This window comes from Rhodamnia argentea, chromosome 7 (genome assembly GCF_020921035.1).
Source record: "Rhodamnia argentea isolate NSW1041297 chromosome 7, ASM2092103v1, whole genome shotgun sequence".
Lineage (NCBI taxonomy): Eukaryota > Viridiplantae > Streptophyta > Magnoliopsida > Myrtales > Myrtaceae > Rhodamnia > Rhodamnia argentea.
Window position 1 is genome coordinate 9,940,248 of NC_063156.1, and position 16,582 is coordinate 9,956,829.

The following is a 16,582-nucleotide window of genomic DNA, read 5'->3' on the forward strand; positions in this document are numbered from 1 at the left end:
AATACTTTTATATTCACGTAGCTTCCTTTCATCTATAAACTTAAGCTTTTGGATTGGGCTTTCTAACATAGTATTAGAGCTAATGTTTTCCCTTTCACAAATGTTCATGATAAAAATTTCTCAAAAACTCCACCTACTCGTAATCCGACTTGCACGTGAGTAAAGGTGTTAAAAGTATGTCCTACATTGTTTGGCAAAACATTATAAATGCTCTTTATATTCATATAATCTCCCTCTATTAATAAATTTAAGCTTTTAAGTAAGAAAATTTTGAGGGGATTTTACTAAGCCTGTTTTTCCCATGACTTCTGATGCGTAAGGCTACATGTAGCCCATAATATCTGTTTAAAGCTGATCGTACAGTCTGAGCGAACGGAGCAGATGCCAATCTAACGCATGGGGGTGAAAATACAAGTTTCTGTTTCGATTTGACAAACATCGGCACAGATATTTATCATCTTTAGCCTTGAATGTCCAAAACTCATCATGGACGCGCCTCCAGCCTTTTCTCCTTTCTATGAGAAACTAGTGGGCATTTTTTCTGCGTGCAGGAATTCAAAAAACAAAAGACAAATAACTAAATTATATTATAGCACGACCTACGTCAGCATTTTTTAATTCACGGCTCATTTGGGGAAAGAGACCGTGGAAAGCCTCGGACAGAAGGAAAAACACTACCAAGCTTTCGTCCATGACAATCACCAACCCCCGCCAGACCATCCATCGTCAGCAGCTTTCTTGGAGCTACTACCCCCCCAACCGCCACCGTTCTCAGTCCCACCGTCGGTAGCACCGGCGCCGCCCCAACTTCCCGTCCCACTTCCCCAACCACCACGATCACCTCCGCCGCTTGCATTGCCGCTGCTTCCCCAACCACCATGGTCGCCTCCGCTGCTTGCACTGCCGCCGCTTCCCCAACCACCACGGTCGCCTCCGCCGCTTCCACTGCCTCCGGCACCCCATCCACCAGGAAATGCTTCCCTGCCCGGCGAATTCTGAATTTTAGCACCTGGAAAGCTGCCCCACCCGTCACCTCCATCCTTGCTACCTGAATCCCATTGAGGGGCGTCGTAACCTGAATCCTGTCGGTCATTACTGGGGGTGTTACTCCCCCTATTATTATTGTATGAGCCCCGACCACGTCCACGCCCACCATATGGTCTAGGAACCCCACTAGGATGCCCATCACGACGACCTGTTAAAATTTCAAACAGAGAAAACTAGTTGGCCATCTGAATGCATTAAAAACACGGAAGCACTTCCCCACTATCTGATAACGCAAAGATAAATGAAAAACATAGAACACTCAGCACTTGCCAGGGGAAAAGCAAGACAGAAGGGAAATAGCCCATGATAGTGAAATGCATATGGCCAAAGTGATATTAAGTACATGATGTAAACAGAGCACATCAAGCCCGAACCACCCCTCAAATAAAACTGTAACAGCCAGACCAAATCTCAGTTATAGGTGGTGAACACCATGAGCTTCTCTCAAGAATCTTATTCAACCAAACCAGAAGAGACTCCCCATTACTGGATATTTATACTGTCTACAATGGATTCTAGCAGCGCGTGTCCTGGGGATACTAAAAGTTTCCTATGCATTGATAGTCCCCATATTATGCGTAATAAATGCTTTGAAAACTGTATTATTTTTTACTCTAGTATATTCACAAGTGCACCCAGGCACTTGTTAACCGGACCCTCTAGTATTTTAGAACAAAAACAAAACCAAGTCTCGACTGGTGCATTCTATGCTAAGCAATGAACTCAGGCCATCTCTTCATAACCTGAAAATAGTTAGCACTGGAAAATTCAAGAGTACCTTCTGCAGAAATTCCAACGGGAGAAACATAAAGCATCCATGCAAGCCTATATATCAGGTATCTAGACGGACAGTACCTGTTCTTGACCCTGGCGTTGAAGATCTATCTCTGTCGAAAGACTGGCCCCTCCAGCCGCCTTCATTGGAGGAACCACCCCAACCACTGCCAACAGATGTTCCTGAAGAACCTCCAGTTGCAGGGCTTCGCATAGGCACCATGGCAGCGACTGACCTAATTGATGGCGTCGAGTCATGTTGAGGGTCGTTGATATGCTTCTGAAAATATGCCACAAGCCGATCAATGTCCTCAAACATCCTTTTCCGGAACTTAAATCCTTTAGGGTAAAGACCTATGTACTCATGGTGGGGATTTGTGCTCCTTATATAAGAAAGGATGAAGGTGCCTGGATGTTCATGGGAAATGCCAAAGCAATAAACTATCCTCATAGGACACTCTGCTTTCTCAATCCTCAGAAGCTCATCGACTTCTGCTTTAGTGCCCTTCCTAAACTTTCGATAGTTCAGCATTGCCTTTAAATGCCCCACCAAGGGATCCACATACCGATCCATAACCTACAATATAAGCAACTTAGTTTAGAAGTATATCAGATCCCCTTTGCCCGCGGATGTCACATAAATTTAAAAAATTATCCTAGCATCAGCCTCACATAATTTTAAAACGAGTACCCTAGCATCAGCCTCTGCCAATATAAGCATTTTCCAAACAATACGGCACTACAAATGTTTTCCAGAGTTAAGATTAAAATGTTACTTCTTGCGTTGCTTTCAAGATCTCCCTTTCTTAAAAAACTATTGGAAATAAGTCAGTTCTGGAAACACCAAAATGGCCATTTTCAGTATAAATTGCCTTAATAAGACATAATCCTCGATGCAAGCTAACAAACAGGAAAATTTTGTAAGTTTGCTTCTTAAAGGTAAATTCCAAATTTCAATTTCTGGATATATTCCTAAACAGAGAATTTTACTAGATTTTGGTCCTTAATAATAGCTACATATTAATCCAGTGCTTAGCAAGAAAAACTGCCGCACAGAAAATCTCAATGGTTCAACTAAGTACCTCCAGCCCCAAAACCTAGCCAGCCTAAAAAACTACCAAGCACAAGCATTAGCAAGTGCATACACCCAAAAAATCGATTTTAAGTTGCAGAAAACTGCAAACATCTCTCCCGGAATTACCAAAAGAAAGCAAAGACAATGCATTGGTCATAGTATACTAAAGTATGGTTTGTCACAACAAGCAACAAGCACTACCAGGCAAAATCAAACAAGAATAACCCCGAGTTCCTTTTCCAGGACATCATCTGCTCGAATAAGAAAAAACCACAAGTTCACTAAGTAAAGGAAGTGGCTGTTATTGCAAAAAATCTGACCCAAAAAAGAAGTAGGAAGAGTTACATTATGATGTTTTGTAACTGTTCAATTTATTCACAGGCAGCTCAGGCAATTCATTTGCGGTGGGCGTGCAGAAACTAGTAGGGAGGAAGATATTGAATAAATGGACCCAGTCTGCCATCTCGAGCCTATTTAAAGAAAATCACCGTTAACCAATTTTCTCAACTACATTTAAGAAGCAAGAACAAGTTCCTGATACCCATCAGCTCAATTACTCACTCAGTAATTCTAAGGAGGCTTCCTACCACAAAAATAAAGCAATGTAACTCAGAATCTAAAAAATCCAATTTAAAAAAGGAACAGCAGTCTAGCTAGAAAACAGCCAAGTGATGCGACGCACACCATTGTACATTTCAAATGATCATGCAACATGCAAAATTGTCTGAAATGCATCAAGTGGTGACTTGATTGACACGAAAAATTACTGACCTCATCCAAATCCTCGAAGATGTCCTCCCCAATTTTCAATGTCTTACCAATGCGAAGCAGACTTGTGATGTCTTTGTGCTCCTTGCCACCTTCAACTATATCCTTATGTGCATAAACGCCATCATAAACTTTAAGAGTCAAGGTCAAATAAGAGGGCCCTCGAGAACTGGGACGAATGACACTTTCACCAGGATCTTTGTCCGACAAGAACTGCCACAAAAGAACCACTCTTCAAGTACTTTGCTCAATAAATGAATTTTCTTAGAAGTAACTGAAGTACAAAAGAACACATGACCCTAATTCAAACCAATTTCTATCAACACTCAACAGACATCCAACTTCCGCGGCCCCAAGCCCCAAAATTTTTCATGAGATTCGTATATCCGAGGAATGCTGCTACAATAAAGATTACATTGACAAACATATATAAAAATAATCAAATTTCAGTTTATTAAACCCAAACAAACTGCTGAGCTACCAAGATAGATCAAGTAAATGAAAATTATGGATAATGTTTTGTTTAGAACAAGTACAAACAAAGCCTTGTCCTAATAAGTGGGCTCAGCAATATAAATCCTTATACGCCCACTCGATTCAAAGAGGTCTTGTCAAAAAACTTGTCATACATAAAATTACGGATGCTTGAACCAAATCCAATCCAAATATAAGTAGAAGAAAAAGAGTCTTAAGAACATTGCGCATCACAACATATTTTTTGTGTCCACATGACTCAAAAGGATGGAGTAACCTCATCTTTCACAACTTCAAGCTATATCATGGAGAACCTAGTGTTTATCACTCTAAAGTGCCCAAAGATGGAAGGGGGAACCAACAATTTAAAGAATCTCCCCAGCAGTACCAGATCAGAATCCTTTCAGGCCCCAAATTCAAGAACAACTGAACCACCTGCCACCCAACTAATACCACCACGGCTTCCGAACAACTTCTCTCACCCTCTTTCCTTCTCTTCCTTCTGAACCACCCTCAAACAACTCGACAATGATGCAAATTAACTAAACTAACAACTTGCTGCCTAACCAGTCATCTGTTTGTTTTATGTTTAGAAATGAACAGGACTGCCTACTTTAGCAGATCAAAATCAATCAGCAATTTCTTAGGGACATGCATAAGATATAGCCACATGAAAATGCTGCAAACAAAATCTATGCGCTTAAACTTTACGAATGATCTTTATTTTAGGCCACAAACCTCTATTGCTTCATCAGCTGTAATATTCTGGAAGCGAGGGTGAACAATCATTCTTGGTTTGAAATGCCTCTTAGCAAGCTCCTTCTCTTTCCGAGCTTTCTCTTGCTCACTCTGCAAGCTGCTCCTATCTTCATGGTAGTAAGGATCAACATTCTGGACATTCTGAGATCTGTTATTTCTCATCTCGCTCTCGCGACAAACTAGGAAAACCTGATGCCTATTCTTCTGAATCGACTTTATTTTGCATGTAAGGATGTCACCTTCATGCAACCTATCAGACAGCTCAGATATGTCTCTCCAATCATCCGAGTAGTCCTCCCTCATAAGGACGCCAGTTAAACCAGATTCAAGAGCACAAATTGCTTTTAGAGGCTGCACCCTGCGTACTGTGGCTTGCACAATTCTTCCTTCAGCCAAAGTTTCCTCGGTCTCACCTGAAAGCATATAAAACTCCTCATCCTGACTAAGTTCTTCATATTGTTTTCGCCAATCCTGAAAACCCTGGATCAATTCCCTCACAATCATATGGAGCGTCTGTATTTTATTCTGACGCTGCTTGTCTTTAGCATATCTAGGAAGATCAAGCGATTTTAAAAACTTCGGATGGTCCCTGACATATTCTATAGCCATTTCCAATGCCTCATCATCAAAGTTCCCATCACCGTCGCCATATTTATCAAAAACATCTTTTGCCAACTCCTGGGCTAGGTTATAAGATTCTGGATGGATTCGTGTATCATCCAACAAGTCAATGAACTGGCTGCTGCTAGCGGCCAAGCCACTTCGTCTGACACGCAAGAAACCAACAGCATTCACAAACACCTTCTTACCAAGTCCATGGACAGTTACAAAGTCTTTTCGAGTGTAAATTGCTCCAGCCCTCACCAATGACCTCTGCAAAGATGCTGCCTTTCTAGGTCCAAGCCCGGATATGAATTGTAAAGGTGCAAACAACCACTCGTGGCTAATAGCTAAATTAACATCTAGCCCTACTTGATTTGTAACATCTACCATGACCTGTTCAACCATGCTGTACTTCTCATCGGAAGTGAGAAAATCCTCCAGAGGATTGAGTTTCCAAGATAATATCTCCTTTCCAGGACCACAAAGAGTTGCAACCATTGCCAAGGGATTTTGTAGATAGCGCCCAAGAGCCACAGCTCGCCTCACAATGCCTGAAAAAGATTGACAAGGAAAGAGGATCACAATTTTAGTCTCCAATATATACAAAGTGCGACATTTTTTTACCTTGTTGAGAAGGCAGTTGATCAGATGAAATCCGAGAATTTTCATATAGACGAGGTAGAGATTCATCCCCATATACAATGCTTAAGCCATCCATCTCATGGCCCACATCCCTAGGATTTTCCTCCACCATTTTGAAAATAATCTGCAGAAAACAAAACAGGGCACTCATGCATCAGCATAGCAGACAAGGCAACAAAAATAGCTTTCAATGAGAACATCCAACTCAGTAAAATCTCAATAAGAATCCATATCCTATCCTTGGCAATGTACAAGGAGGCCCAAAAAAAGACTTATTTTCAAATTATAATCACCATTTCCAAGATAAGAACTAGAAGACAAGTCAGTCCCTTTTATTATATTTTCCACAAAAAATGGAAGATTAAGAATGCAAGTTTACGTGTCTACTACTCAACTCCATGACTACAAAGAGAAACAGAACTCGTGAGTAACAAATCCCACTTCATCACTCTCAAAACACTAGAGTGATAAGAGACTCGCTACACACAATCGCAGGAGACCTGAATAAATACCAAATAAGCATAAAGATGGATTATTCACTTCGTAACCCAACATCGGCAATCTTGCAAAATTGAGGTTCCTCTGAAACAAGTAATTAACCAAAAAGCAGGAACGAACTCTAAGTTGTAACATTTTCAAGACAAATTAATAATCGTTATGCCAAGCAACAAATGGAAAGGAAATTAATACAACTCAATTAGAGACATCACCTCATATATGTCATCCTTCAACCGTGTGCAAGACAGATTGACAGCTCCCAGAACTACAACATGTGGTTGGTGATCTGTCATGAACTTCAAAACCCTTTGTTGGTCATTCTTCTTGCGTTGCTGGTCATTTATATTTTGAGACCGCAAGGTAAGGGATCCTGTATAAAGCACATCTAGGACCTCCCCAGATGAATCCAGCATTACAAAGGTTGTCGCAGGTTTTCCAGGACCCCAGCAGCAAGCCATAACTCTTGGTGCTGCTTCATCATCCGAGCTAAACTCACTTTCCTTCCTTTGATAAGGTCCAATGGAAACTTTTCTCCACAGAGCCTCACCATATTCAGTTACCAACCAGTTCTTGGATCTACTGGTCAACAATGCTCTCGCTTCTTTCTCCATTGAGGGAAGAAGAAAACCATGAAGTGCATCCACCAAGATTAAGTTCCTCTGCTCATTCCACAGCTGAGCAGATTTACTTACCCCGTCACTCAGATAATAAACTGTGCAGTCACGTACCAACTTTTTCAGTGCTGCCTCAGGTAACTTGATTGAAACTTGAAGCAACTTCTCCTCTTCTGCTTTCTGGATTAAAAGCCACTGCGCATCCTCAAATGCACTCAGTGGCTTTTCACGCAGCCACTTAACACCAGCAAACTGATGAAAAGAATCGATAGTCAAGTTTCCATCAGGTGTAGGACTTGTTGACACCACAGCATTATCCATGAACACACTTCGGACATATTTTCGAACCCGGGGCTCACAACTAATCTCAACTGCTGCCTGAATATTTTAAAAAAGGATCCGCAATTAGCAATAACACAATCTGTTACACCATTGGAAAAGAATCATACACCATAAAGCAAACAATTAAATAATAACGCTGATGTATACCATGTGCCGTGCCCCTTTAAGAACAGCTTGTGGAGTCTCAAACATAGCACATGTGAAGTTAGAGGCCATCTCCTCCGGAGTTTCCTTCGCATCTTCCAATTCATCCGTCTACATCGCAATAAAACACAAAGCAAGACCGTTGATTATTTCCTATCAATATCAATCTCACACAAAAGCAGAAAGAAAACAATCTTACATTCTCCAGATTTTCTAATGATATCAATAACCCAAATTGTTCTGAGCTGTATCCAAACTTGCTCGCAACCTCCCATAGGCCCGCCTTACTACAAACACTATATTGCGACTTCCTCTTGGGCCTCTTATATAGGCCTTCATCCACTCCAACTTCGCCGGCAGGAAAATGCAAATTGAATTTCGAGTCAACATCATCAACCTCTCTTTCTGTTTCTGCAGCATTGAGTGACTTGCAAATCGAGTCAAAAAGCCGTTGATTCAGACTGAGCCTTGTTTCATCATACACTCGTCTAGACTCTTCCTCAAATCGCTTATAATAATATAACTGCAGAGCAGCCTTTCGTTTCTGAAGCAAGAGCCATTTCCTATCGAGATCATGAATAGCCCAAAGTACCTGCATTCAGACATTGCTAGAGTTAGTTAGCATTTGTTCCCCATATTAGATCAGTCAAAACAGAGCCCAACTCAAATCGAATCACAGCTTCGATGGTTGGTGCATCAACCTTGTGCCACTTCAATGCAGGTGCTCGCTCAAAACTTTCATCATTCTCAAGACTTTCATTTCCTTCAGGATCCCCCAAGAGGCTCAAGCACTCCTCTTTACGATACATCGCAATGAAAGGTATCTGAGAGCCAACAAAGAAAAATAAATTTTCTGAACATTAAAAAGCTACTCAAGAAACAAAGACGGCGATACTAACATCCAACTTCTGACCGTGCAAATGATTCAAAAATCTTGGTATTTCATCCTTCTTTATAGATACATCATGCCCTCCATCTTTCTTGCGGAAAAGAAATGCTAATACACTTGTGAGCTGATTGTATATCCAGTTAGTCTCATCTTGAGAAGCAATTTCATCTGTCCGCAGATTAACACCTCCGTCGGATATCTATCAAAACAAGAGTATGACCATAAAAGGATCAATCAGCAAACACATACCCAGAAGCAAATACAAAAATTGTGTTAATGTAGTATAAACCTGCTTCCTCTCCGGAACATCTCTCTCTCGAATGACGTCATCTTTTTCTGTCATGTACTTCTCTGAAAGAATAACAGGTTCAAATTCATCTTCAAGTCTCCTTTCCCTCAATTCAGTAGATTCTAGGCTTTGTTTCCGCAACTGCAAGAGGTCATCAACATCGCCAAAAATCTCATGGGCTTCTTGGAGCGCAGATGATGACACTCCAGGAGCCTGTCTAGACTTCTTTCTCTTAAACTTCCTCCTCCTTAAGAAAAGAAAGAAACACCAGTGTGATAACTCAGTTACATAAACATTGTAATAATCAATGGAGTTTCAGAAGTACCTGACAGGAGCACCATTCTCATCAACTTCTTCCTCATCCACAATAAAATCGGCCATGTCATCATCATCACCTATCTCTACATCTTCCTCCTCCATTGGTTCTTCGTCTTCAGCAATATCCTCGAGCGGTGGTCCTATATTGTTATGAAGACCAACCATCACAAATAGGTTAAGACCCTAGTCCGTAAATTTTACAGTGCAATAAAGAGACACAAACCCTCGTCATCCCCAAAAAGACTGCGCTTGAGTTTCTCCTCCGCAGTTCGTCCGCCTTTACCACTTCCAACAACCTCCTCCTCATCAGAAAACGCAGAGCTCTCCTCATCAGCATTCCTCCGTGCTTTCTTCAGCCGTTTAAACTTTTTGCTCTCCTGAAGAGATTCCAACGTTTAAATTAAATATGTTATTTACAAAGAATGGGACGATAGAGTAGTAGAAAGGGAAAAAAAAACTACTAGAATACCTTCGATGGGCGGTGAAAACCAGTGATATTGTTGTCTTCAAGGAGATCGTAATCGTCCTCATCAAGTTGAAACTCCTTAACACTTCAATTCCCAATCACCAAGAAGAAGGATGAATGAAGAAAGAAAAGAATTAGAGATTTCACGCCCTTTTCAGACTGGGAAATGCTTTTATAAAAAAAAAATCTAGGATATGTGAAGAGCCACATCAAAGTCATATTCACAGTTTAAAACTTATAAATAAGCAAAGATCCTCTATTTCTTTAGATGATTTTCTTATTATGGGAAACAAATCAACAAAGAAAGCAGTACTTATTCCAAAAAAGAGAACAGAGATAATACTTCTTCTTTCTCTTCTTCTTCTTCTGCCTCTCCTCATCACTGTCCGGCCTATCCTCCTCTTCGTCCTGCTCTTCTTCTTCTTCATCAACATCATCTACAATAAATCCATCTTTCTCGTACTCATCCTGTCCCTCTTCTGCAAAACAAAACCGACGGATATGACTATATACTCAAGCAGACATCCCCGTAAGAAATCAACAACTAAAAGGACAGACCGAAACTTAACAGCCAATGAAGTATGTACGAGATTATTGGTCGAACGAAGAATACTAAAAACTTCAGTAGAATGATTATAACCTTTTTCAAAACCCATTGCTATGGGCAAGCTACAGGTCAAGAGCTCAGTTCAGCATTGGAAACACACTCATCCACTCGTAGTCGGATAACCGAGCCAATATAGAGCCCACAACATATGAAGAAAATCAAAATTATAACAGAAATGCCAAAGTAGATATAACTCTACTTCCAACAATACTGCCAGACACCAATTGCTCCAAGAGAGAGCACAAAACTATGACTTTCTCCAAGTGAATGCATGTGATCCTCTTCATTTCTTTTTTAGCAAGATTACAAGAAATATTTCTTTGCCCAAACCCTGAAATTTACAGTTTCAAAGGATTCTTTACTATCCTGTTTCCAGAATTCTACACTTCCATCAATAAGCAAGGTCAGTCTGCAAGGAAGATCTATAATGTCAAAAGCCTCTCTCCACAGTTGAAAACCCTCTGAGAGATCGTTGAAATTCTCCATAATGACGTTCAAGTGATCCAGTAGTTCTCACAGTTAAACGAATTTACATTTAACCACAACCATCCTGACCTCTAAATCTCTCTAATCCACTGCTTTTCACCCAAAGGGAAAAAAAATATTCTCCATTCACTGTAATAAAGATACCCCAATCCGATCCATAAGAAGCCCCCACCCACACACTATCCTACAATCAACTCGGACAAGACCAAACATGCAACATCCCAAATGTATTCACGCGAACCCATCGTCGGATCAAAAAAATTGCCCGAGACCAAAACCTCATACCACCTCTCGAGCAAACAAGCCCTAGCCCAATCCATCACGAAGCCTCGTCTAAAGCACAACACGAAGTTCCAAAACCACGACGTTCGAAACTCGAAAGAACAGCTACGACCCCCAAAAAGCATTTCAGCGGAGGATATTGAAGCAAAAGAGTACCATCTTCTTCGTCCTCGTCCTCGTCGTCGACGCCGCGTCCCCTGGCTTCGTCCTCGTCCTCGAGGGGTTCCCTATCGTCTCCCACCTCGAGCTCGTCTGCCATGAAGCACCGGAGACAAAAATTACACCGCAATGTGGGGGGGAGGAGAAAAGGAATCGAAGAGCATCCAAGGCCAGAGGATTCGTTCCGGCCAGAAGGAGAAACGCATCGGAGGAAACAGGGAAAAAAAAAAAAAAACGTGCCGGTATTCTCGAGGGCTCACCTTCGTCGTCCGAGACGACTGCTTTCCCCATGGCCGCAGAGGAAGAATTAGGGTTTGATAGAGACTTAAACCAGAGAGTGAGCGCGTATGTGCGTGTCTGAGAGAGGAGAGAGCTTGCGCAGAGAGAGATTATACTGAGATTGCAGGAACAAAGGTGCTTGGGACCTGGAGAGAGAGAGACGGAGACCGGCTTGTAATTACGAAACTGCCCCCTTTTCTGGGGCTTTGGGTCCGAGAGAGCTGTGTATACGGGCCGGGCTTTTCCTGAAATTGTTCTTGCAGAGAGCCGGTCCGGCCCAATCGGGGCTAGACCGAATCTTCCAATACGTGAGAACTTGTAAGGCTCTGTTTGGCGGTGATTCTGATCCTTTATTTCTGTTCCCAGAAACAAAAAAGGATCATAAACATGTTTGGTAATGGAAAAAAAAATGATTTTGATTCTGGTCCTGAGAACACTTTTAGACCACTTTTCGGAAGCAAAAAAAAGATGATTCTGGTATTTTGGAACACTTTTGGGATCACTTTTTTGCACAATATACTTATGACTTATCCTTCATATTTATAATTAAAATTTTAATATAAAATGGTATTATTTTAAAAAAAGTCCAACACGTAGATTTTCAACTTTACATAAATTAAAATAGATTAAAATTCAATTTTAAAAATTACTAAAAACTAATTTTCTTAAATTAAAATTTTTATTTAAGGTAAATTTAATAATAAAAAAATTAAAAATTTAAGAAATGGGGGACATAAAAAAAATATTTATATTTTTAATTTAATAATCAAAAAAATTAAGATTGAAAAAAGCTAAAATTTTGAAAAAAATTTCTCATCACCAGATTCTTCCCCTCCCCCCCTTTTTTTTTTTAAAAAATTAGTTTTTTTTTGTAAAATTTTAAGCCTATATTTAAATTCAATTTATATTTAATTTTATATTTAAAAATTAGTTTTTAGAAAAATTTTAAATCTAATTTATTTTTTTTATATTAAGAGACCTCTAATACGCATGTTTTTTTTTCAAATTTTTATCTATTTTATTTTTTATTCTAATTAAGTTTGTATTTTTTATTTCCTATTATGTTTTTTCAACTTTTATCTTTTTTTTTTTTTAAAGATTGGACCCAACCCTCCACGTTACGAACTAAATCTCCAATTTTTTCTCCATTTTTCGAGCCGCACAAAAAATTTGTCGAGTCGGGTGAAAAAAAAATCAATGTAGTTGAGTTGCGGGTCTTGTAAGCTTGTACGATGTGTAATTACAATAGTGCAAAACTATAGGCGGTTGCACAATGAGGAGCTTTTCTTTCTTTTTTTTTTTTGTAAGCAATCTAAAAGTCACAAGAAAGAATAACAAACAAATGATTTAGACAAATTCTGTAAATGTAATACGAATTACTTTTCAAACAATATAAACGATCGCATACTCATGACAAATCGACAAACGAATTGGGAACAGAAATTTTGTTGCTTTTTTTTTTTTGCTCCATAATCACTATTTGATTATTTTCCCTATTCTTTGCCATCAAATGTGATTATATAATTATTTGATTTAAATGACAAATTGGGAACGGAAATTTTGTGTAGCTACCAAACGCGTTTCTGTTCTAGGAACAAAAATTTTAAACAGTTACCAAACACATTCTGATTCTCAAAAAATCATCCGGGAGCAGAATCAAAAAAAGTGATTTTGATCGGAATCATTTTTTGAGAATAGAATCACCGCCAAACAGAGCCTAAGTGTTGTTTATTTGTCAATCGAATGTATGAGGCAAACTTTTGAACTTTGGTCTCCACCCTGAATTTACCATTATACAATCAAATTCACAGTTAAGTGAAACTAGATGAAATAGTTGAGGAGCGATATCGACTTCTACTTTTTTGCAACTACGCTTACAATTCAAAGATTCTGAGTATATCACACGACAACCGTTTCGGGTTAAGAAAAACGAAAGAAAAAGGAAACAGAGAATATATGTTTACATTGAAAAGAAAATTGAAGAAACCCATGTTATTTTCAAACCTTTTTCTAAATGTTCTCGTGCGGAAAAAAAAAAAAGGTAGAAGATATATGAGCTCCATTATGTCCGAAAGTTTCCGCATATAAATCAAGTTCGTGGTTTTTCAGATTACTAACGACACATCATATACTATGTCGTGCCCGATTAGGGTTCAATGTTCTGTGATTTGTCTAATTGAGGGTGTGGTTGTTTTGGAGAAAAATTCGTGATAAAGAAAAACGTTGTTCAAAAAATCATTTTTCAGAAAAAAAAAATTTCTTCTTTAGGCGAGGGAGAATTTTTTTTCCTAACTTTAAGCAAGCGCGTTACTTTGATCGTGAATGATTTTTCAGTCTACCAATCCTTTTCAGCAAACCAAGCCCGTGAAAAATCCAGAAAACTAATTCGCGAAAAAAAGTTTCCACTCAAACAAATGCACCCTAAAGAGAGATTGCCGGACACATTGACATAGATTCTATATAGGCCGGCCAATTGCCATATTTTCGAAACATTTGCAGGTAAATTTTCAATCCTCATTTGAAATTGCTGATGTGGCGGTCTAGTCATCGCTACACATCTCACGTGTCACGGCCGCCAATCCGACGTGAATATTTTTTCTTTTTTTGGTCAAAGACGTGAACAAGTTTACTCGCTCAATTTTTTTAATTTTCTTTCTTCTTTTTTTCTTTTGCTATGGTCACAATTAATCTTCGTCTTCATCTTCTTTTCCCTATACAGTTAATCTCCAAGCCAGACACCATTGCTATTCTCTGGTTCTACTTTTGAGTGTCGATTTCAGGATCCCCTCTTCACCAAATATTTCCACCACTCCATCTGACGGTGCTTGGTCAAGAGATTAAAGACAGCATTCAAGTCCTTCGTCGGAAGCCCGTCCATCGGAACCCTCGACCACGAGTTGAACTTAGGTCTGGGCCTCGAGCCCGAGGTCGCGACAAAGCTCGAGCCATCCATATTTGGGGGGGGCTCGAGCTTGACGCCACCACAGAGGTGGAGTCCTCCAAATCTCGGGTTCGAGCTCAGCGCCTCAGCGGAGCTCGAGGTCGGCAAGCTTGGTCGACCCTTCGGAGCCGCCGATGTCTACACTTCATGGCAGAGTGCGACCATTGGGAGGCCCATGTTCCGTGGAGGTAAGAGAGCCTTCTTACTGCATTTCTTCGAAGCCTCGGTAACGTTATCGACTGACATGGTGCCGAGCTATTTCGAGATGATGGCAATTCCATTTGTATTCGGAACCAAGAAACTCGACCTCTTGAGAACGAGAACGAGGACAGAAAAAAGATGAAAAAATTACAAAAAAAAAAGTTACAAATTTATTGAATTTATTCCAATTCGATTATAAACCTTTTAATTTAATCAATTCAATCATAAATATTTTGACGATTTGTCAATTGAGTCAATCCAATCGAGTTTAATTTGAAATCGCTGACATGAACATGGTCATCGCACTTGGCACCCCGATGAACAATCATGGTTTTGTTTTTTTTAATTTTGAATTAATTTTTGTCTTTATTTTTTTTTCTATGCCGGCAAGGGTCGCAGGTGGCCCTTGCCTAGATTTGGTAAAAGCCTTCGTGCCCTCACTCGCGGCCGGTGGGGTTACGAAGGCCTCGCCAAGGCCATTGTGGCCTTGCTACCCATGGGCAAGGGCATTCGCAGCCTGCGAGGGTCACCGGGGACCCTCACCGGCGCAGCAAAAAAGCAAAGAGAAAGAAAACGAAATTTTAAAACTAAACTAAAGAAATTAAAAAAATAAAATCATAGTAATTGGCCACGTCGGCGTTAGCGATGCTATGTAGAACGAATAGCATCCACATCATCAATTATACTTAAATTGACAAATGATCAAAAGATTTAGAACTAAAATTGCCATATCGAAAGGTTCAAGATTGAATTGCTACAAATACACAATGGGGTTTATGACTTTTTTGGCCGTTTCTGCGAAATGCGAAGGAAAAACTCCGAAAAAGATTTAGAAATTCAAGCAATTCCAGATCGTCTCAACATCGCCGCTTAGAACCGCATCGGAACTTTCACGCGGGCTAACATTTGGAACGATTGAAAAGTTCAGGACAACATCAGAATCCGTGCAATAATTCCCGGACCGAGTTGGTTGAATTTTTTCCCCTTTTTACCCCTAATGCGAAACGAAGGAAATGCAGTCACGGCGGGTTGACCGGGCTAAACCCGTTGGAAGGGAATCGATTTCTCCTCACGGTCTTCGAGTTTGGTGAGTCAAAACGCAAGGAAAGCATGAAAGCACAATGAAAATAATCACGGGGATGTGCGGTGGGGCCGAGCAACAAAAATTTCGATAAATAAATAAATAAATAAATTAGGAAAATTAGAGAAAAAAAAATTGACAATTTTTTTTTTATTTTTAGGGACAAGTGCTACGAAATCACAATTTATCCCGTGACTGGCGCGTGGGCCACACTGCTCTAGAGAAGAGAGGGAGAGTGGGGGAGTGGAACCTTCGCTTTCTCTGATAAGAAAAGCATGCCCGACATCCACGTCATCCCTCGCCCCCCCCTCCCCCATTTCACAGCACGCTCCGCGATTGAGATTTGTAGCCAACCCTTTCCCCGCCACTACCCGCCAGGGCCACCATCATCCACAGTCTAATTAAATCCACACATATGTTTTTTCAAAAAAAAGAAAAAGAAAACCTCGAAAATCTCAAGGTCTCCATTCTTTCGCCGAAAAATAAATAATCTAAAAAAATATTTCTTTTTTTTATAAATAAACCTTGCTTGTGTAATAGCTAATAATAATAATACTTTTATTATCGATGGCAATTTATATCTAAACATTTTCGCGAACGGTAAAAACATTACTTGTCCATTTAATTTTTTGTTTTTATAAGTGGTATACGCGATCATTTTAGAGAATCATGTTATCAAATCGCTCATTTTTTGAGAAAACAAACCGAGCCCGTGATCGAATAAAAGCTTAATTTTGCACACTCTTAATTGAGAAAAAAATGGTAAAATGGATAAATATAAAAGGCACGACGGCCACCCTCATGTCATTTTGCCTGCACTCTTTTAATACGTGCTATATAATAT

General features: G+C 39.9%; 2 protein-coding genes across 2 annotated transcripts; both read right to left on the reverse strand.

The window, feature by feature from the left end:
* Nucleotides 1–566: 566 nt before the first annotated feature.
* LOC125316040 lies at nt 567–1,186 on the reverse strand. Its single transcript, XM_048282882.1, has 2 exons — nt 932–1,186; nt 567–841 (listed from the first exon to the last, which is right to left on the reverse strand). Exons 1-2 carry the CDS (start codon nt 1,184–1,186, stop codon nt 620–622), a joined length of 477 nt encoding a protein of 158 aa, XP_048138839.1. The 3' UTR covers nt 567–619.
* LOC115737622 (transcription elongation factor SPT6 homolog) lies at nt 567–11,654 on the reverse strand. Its single transcript, XM_030669821.2, has 17 exons — nt 11,497–11,654; nt 11,234–11,329; nt 10,046–10,181; nt 9,706–9,787; nt 9,460–9,613; nt 9,244–9,376; nt 8,919–9,165; nt 8,640–8,828; nt 8,442–8,564; nt 7,940–8,332; nt 7,744–7,851; nt 6,853–7,632; nt 6,125–6,266; nt 4,877–6,051; nt 3,668–3,877; nt 1,873–2,398; nt 567–1,195 (listed from the first exon to the last, which is right to left on the reverse strand). The coding sequence occupies exons 1-16, from the start codon at nt 11,525–11,527 to the stop codon at nt 1,880–1,882; spliced, it is 4,518 nt and encodes a 1,505-aa protein (XP_030525681.1). The 5' UTR covers nt 11,528–11,654; the 3' UTR covers nt 567–1,195; nt 1,873–1,879.
* Between the last annotated feature and the right edge of the window lie 4,928 nt (nt 11,655–16,582).

Excerpts from the sequence above, each read along its gene's own strand:
- LOC125316040 (XM_048282882.1), bottom strand. The coding sequence starts at position 1,186 with ATGGGCATCCTAGTGGGGTTCCTAGACCATATGGTGGGCGTGGACGTG. Across the intron at positions 842-931 it reads AGGCAGTGGAAGCGGCGGAG|GTGATCGTGGTGGTTGGGGA; the intron begins GCGACCGTGGTG and ends CAAGCGGCGGAG.
- LOC115737622 (XM_030669821.2), bottom strand. The coding sequence starts at position 11,527 with ATGGGGAAAGCAGTCGTCTCGGACGACGAAG. Across the intron at positions 9,614-9,705 it reads GTTTTCACCGCCCATCGAAG|GAGAGCAAAAAGTTTAAACG; the intron begins GTATTCTAGTAG and ends GAATCTCTTCAG. Across the intron at positions 3,878-4,876 it reads CAGCTGATGAAGCAATAGAG|TTCTTGTCGGACAAAGATCC; the intron begins GTTTGTGGCCTA and ends CTTTTGTGGCAG.